The sequence below is a fragment of the Hyposmocoma kahamanoa genome, unplaced genomic scaffold (genome assembly GCF_003589595.1).
Source record: "Hyposmocoma kahamanoa isolate Upper Pololo Valley unplaced genomic scaffold, ASM358959v1 66, whole genome shotgun sequence".
Lineage (NCBI taxonomy): Eukaryota > Metazoa > Arthropoda > Insecta > Lepidoptera > Cosmopterigidae > Hyposmocoma > Hyposmocoma kahamanoa.
Window position 1 is genome coordinate 22,618,425 of NW_020653854.1, and position 5,130 is coordinate 22,623,554.

Genomic DNA, 5,130 nt, shown 5'->3' on the forward strand with positions numbered 1-5,130 from the left:
AAATCAAAACAAAATACTTATATTTTCACTTACAATTACAAAACTTTTTTTTAAACACTATACATATGTAGCTAAGTAATTGCTAGTTATCCATCAAAAATATGGAACATACAATACAAGCATTGTATTTTGTTGAGTCAGCCGTGGCCATGGGACCTGTATACAGCCCGAAACGTTGGTTTGTTTGGAAAAAAAACAATGTACGCTGTATTGATCCGAATATATAGATTCATTTATTTTTACGTTCTGTTTGTACAATATGTAGAACTCGTTTGAGGTTTAGTCAGAACTGCCCAAAAAAAGTCGGCCTAATTTTGAATTTCTGTCACTCTAGTGAGTCTGTCTTTAGGGCCAGTCAGTCCGCTGGTCATCCATAGAGACTGGACTCAACAACAATTATGATTCCGGTATTTCAGAGGAAGTCGTTATCGGTTATCCATTCTATTTGTATTCTTACTTCCTTGGAAATTTAGGTTTGAAATATATATATATACACACAGTGTGTGTGTGTATATATATATATATATATATATATATACACACTGTGTTCAATTTCCAGTTTAATAAACTGACAGTTTGTTTAGTGTGATCGTTGTTCTCGGGCATGTCCATGACAGGTTACAAATATGAATTTTCACTGGCATCAAGCCGGCGACCCCTAGCCATGAACAAAATGTGTAACAATTAAGCTCATTTATCGAAACGATGGAATGGTTGATACAATTCACTGTGATGCATTTAAGTTATGACTCATCATTTATTCTCAACAAGGCCACCGAATGTTGAGATCATTTATTCTACACTATTCTTGCTGCACATCAACGATCTGCTGCTGATGCCCGGTGTATTTGGGTGTGCAGACGACAGCAAAGTAGTAGGGAGCTATGTGTCAGAAGCCAAAAGAGATTCGCCAAGGTAATGATCTCACGGTTGCACCTGTGCCTGAAAGCGGCTTCCGATTGGGGAATGCTGTCAAGATCAGGTTTGGAGTGCCCTCTATCCCACTGTGACTTTTTGATATGCGTCCATACCGATAAGTGACCATCTTGAGCAACTAGGCTTAGGTTTATCACTCAGCCACAAGATTGGTCGCTACATCGAGTGCTTGCCAGTAACTTTTGTCCAAAAACTGGGCATAAGGATGCCTAATTTGACCCTCATAAGGTTCAGAGTCAGACCGTACTTGATATCAAACAGTTTCCAGATAATTTTCAAGCACAAATTCGCCTGTGTATAGAATACTGCCGTCACCTCTGGATGGGCTCTGCCCGTACCAGCGTTGATCTCGGAGTAGCGCAAAACAGATACTAATTAGTCGCTTATTAGCAACGACTGTCTTGTGGAGTCGAAGCTTCTAAGTTCCATTACCGCAGAAAAATGATCTGTCATCAGATTTCAATCATATCAAATACATTTCGGAGAGTGTGCCCAGGAACTTCACAATTTAGTTCGTTCCACTTTTGGTCTACGAGTACTAGAAGGTCCAGAACAGGCCATTCTAGAGTCATTGACTGTCCACTCATTCACATGTAGCGCGCGCAAGCCGGGGGAATTTTAGTGGGTATAGCCTTCACCTGGAAGGCCTGTCTCACATAACCCTTCAGCCTAGGGTATGCATAAGGCATTTCCCTCCGTAAACTAAAGAAAAGGGCTATTCAAGGCTAAAATGGTAAGCATTTACTAGACACATGCGTAACATCGTCGTTTTCTATTATTAACAAACTATTGCATAAGATTGCTTCAATAATCAAATGTTCACCTCGTGATTTAAAATCCCCTTTCTTTTTTTAATAGGATATTTTTAAATGCTTAAGTTTTATGTCTTTAGCATAAGAAAGCTTAGAAGTAGGTACTGTAGTTGTTACTTGCAAGGTTTCTCGTTCAACTCTCAGCAAAACCAATTTAAGATATGTATTGTGTTGCTCTACTTACATGCAATGGAGGAGCATGCGAAATTAGGACAAAACTTGCTTTGTAGGTATTTTTGAGGGCAACAAATCGATCTAATCACACTGTTAGAAAAATCCGAGTAAATGTGTCCACACTAAACAACTTTATTCTTGCAATGGAGACTAATTGTACAAAAAATAAACCCGCATTAGTCTAGCATGGCGGATTATAGCCTAAACTCTCGCCTTAGTGGAGAACCATGCCTTGCAGCGGGACGTGTAATGAATTAGTGATAATGAGGATGATTTTGTTCATACAAATACTATGTAAATGGAACGCAACATACACTGCTTTCCGCATGGCGGGATACCCCATGATTAATATCAAAATTTTAACAACTGGTCACGCACAATGATTGCATCACACTTATTGTTTCGATTTGAACTTTATGAATATCTAAGAAGGTTTACGATGAAATGCTTCAACGGTTTTATTGTTTCAAATATCGCAAGTTCCTAGTAAACGATAAGGAAATACGAGATCGAGTTTTGTTTAGTTGTTCACTTGATAGTTTGTTTGTTGTTTTATCTGTAATAAATAATATTTTCTTCTCAAAAAGCCTTTCTTTCTCAAAGAGAGATTAATCAGGAGAAGGCAACACTTTCTATTTATTTTACATTTCTTATCAAGGGTGTGAATATGAAGGAAATATGATGTGAAATCAGCCTACCGATTACCTGGTCTCAAACTAGAAAGTTCCCAGTACTATGAGTACCAGACCAATGGATTTCACTTTGGGGTACTACCCAGAACACGCAGAGCAGAATCAATTTAGAAAAGTTCAGTTCCCAAATTGGTCCCACTGGGTTTCCAACCCAGCACCAGCGCCCACAGTGCAAACCGCTGAGTCTCCGAGGTCGTCAATACGGATATAAATTACATTTACGTTTGAATAAAACATTTCATTTTTGTTATTTGAACAAAAGCAACGACATAGTTCCGTTGTTAGTTGGTTTTGTGCTCATTGTCATTATTTTAAAATATTTCTAGCAACAAACAGTCACAATGCCTCCGTGGCCGAACGGTTACCATACCGGACTGCCACGCAGAGGTCCCCGGGTTCGATTCCCGGGCCGGGAGAAATATTTGTATGGCCTATATTTATTTCTCTCGTGAGTTTGGGTGTAATTTGTGGTTGTCTATGTGTGTGCCCATGGCACCCGCGATACAGGGTTTCCCTAGTGCGGGGCTATGTTGAGTGTGTGCGTTATGTGCGTTATAATGAACATATAGTATTATTTATTTATATTATTAGTAGCATTAGAGCTCCCTGTGAGAGTTCGTCCAGGGTTGTACTGCCACCTTACCTATTTCTACCGCCAAGTAGTAATGTCAGCATTACTGTATTCCGGTTTTGACGGGTAAGGGTGCTGGTGAAATTACAGGCACATGGGACTTGTCACCTTATGTCTCAGGGTGACGGGCGCAGTGGTATTGCTCCTCAGATCTTGCAATTTAAAGCTCTGAGTGGCACTGTAACTGATATGGACGCGGACAGGCGTATAGCCTACCATCAGGCGCACGACTTGTTCGTCCCGTCACTTGATGTTATATATATATATATATATATATATATATATAACTTCGACTTCGTCCACTATTAATTAGTTATTAGTAATTTTGATAATTTTATTGATTCTCCATACAAACTTTCGTCCCCCATTACACCTACTTTAAGGTTTATTTTTGTGACATAAAGTAGCCCATGTCCTTTTTCTAGGTATCATTGATCGCTATACCAAAATTCATCAATATTAATGCAACGGTAAACCGCTGAGTCAATTTCAGACCCGCTGAGTTTAAAAGCGGCGTGAAAACGTAACCCCTGTAGACTCCCTGGTCTACTCCCATTCTCTGTCCGACATCCGTGCGAAACAATTACTGTTAAATAAGTAATGCTGCCCCCGTAACATGGCTACGCATGAAAGTCGCGTCGCGCGCGATAAAATTGAAATAAACGCGCGCTATTGGCTGTCTCAATCAGATCTAATTTAGATAGCCAATAGGGCGCGCTTATTTCAATTTTATCTCACATGTCGCGACTATCATGCATATCCATGCTACGGGGGCTGGTATACTGGAAACCGTGGTAGTCTTAATGGTTTGACCTACGGCCTCTCAAGCAGAGGGTCGTGGTTTCGAATCCGGTCTCGCATCTCTGAGTTTCTCAGAATTTATGTGCGAAATTCAATTTGAAATTTATCACTAGCTTTTTTTCGGTGTAGGAAAACATGATGAAACCTGCACGTTGAAAAAGGTTCACAACCCTCGAAAAACGTGTGAAGTCCCCAACCCGCATTGGGCCAGCAGGAGACCCGTGCCCGACCCGTGCTCAAAAGACAACGTCAAGTATGAAACTTCATTCGCATCATGTGACTTTTTGTAAGCCTTCAGGTCTGCAACTCCAAAATTCAAAGTTCATTACATGAGCTTGTTCTCTGTAACAAAGTACCCCCACAAAACTTACTGAATTATCGACGCCACAGGAATCGATAAAATTTACTTAATCCGTTGGACAGTGGCGACGATCGCCATGTTTTTTATATTTCTTACATTATACCCGTCTTAGCGAAACACTTGGTGCTAGGCGAAATCCTAAAAGGGCACCGCCAGTAATTAAAAAGAAAAAGTCTTCTACTCGACTCACGCCATAACACGGTTGATAATTATAACAAACTGGTGAAGTAATTTCAAAAAAATAATTTAATATCATGGTAGTTAAACGTCGTGTATACAATAAAGTTAATATTACAAGAATGTTGTCAATAGAAGTGATTCAACAAAATACCATGTCATAGGCGTTTTATCTATTGTAATCCAAACTAATATTATAAATGCGAAAGTAACTCGCGTCTGAGGGTGTATTCCCGTTCTCCGTCCGACATAAGTCCAAAATAATTACTATCAAACAAGTAATTATTACTCGACCGAATTCTAGAATTCAGATAACATTCTTGTAATATTAACTTTATTGAATATCACGATGTTTAACTAAATTATTTTTGTGAAATTACTCGACTAGTTTCTTATAATTGGACGTAGTTAAGCAAAAAGGATCCAATGCACATCCAATCACTTTCGAGATATGGCAGTTTGAAGTTTAAAAATTTCTCTCACTCATGTTTTATTTTCAAAACTTGTAATGTCATGTAACTCCACAGATATTTATTTATGTTTATA

At 39.0% G+C, this 5,130-nt stretch overlaps 1 protein-coding gene across 1 annotated transcript in view; it reads left to right on the forward strand.

Moving 5' to 3' along the window:
- The first annotated feature begins 745 nt into the window (after positions 1–745).
- Positions 746–5,130, forward strand: part of LOC113232072 (geranylgeranyl pyrophosphate synthase) — a 24,324-nt gene continuing 19,939 nt past the window's right edge. Inside the window, exons 1-2 of the mRNA XM_026466697.1 lie at positions 746–915; positions 1,039–1,171. Coding sequence (XP_026322482.1) covers positions 746–915; positions 1,039–1,171 — 303 coding nt within the window. The remainder of the gene's footprint in view (positions 916–1,038; positions 1,172–5,130) is intronic.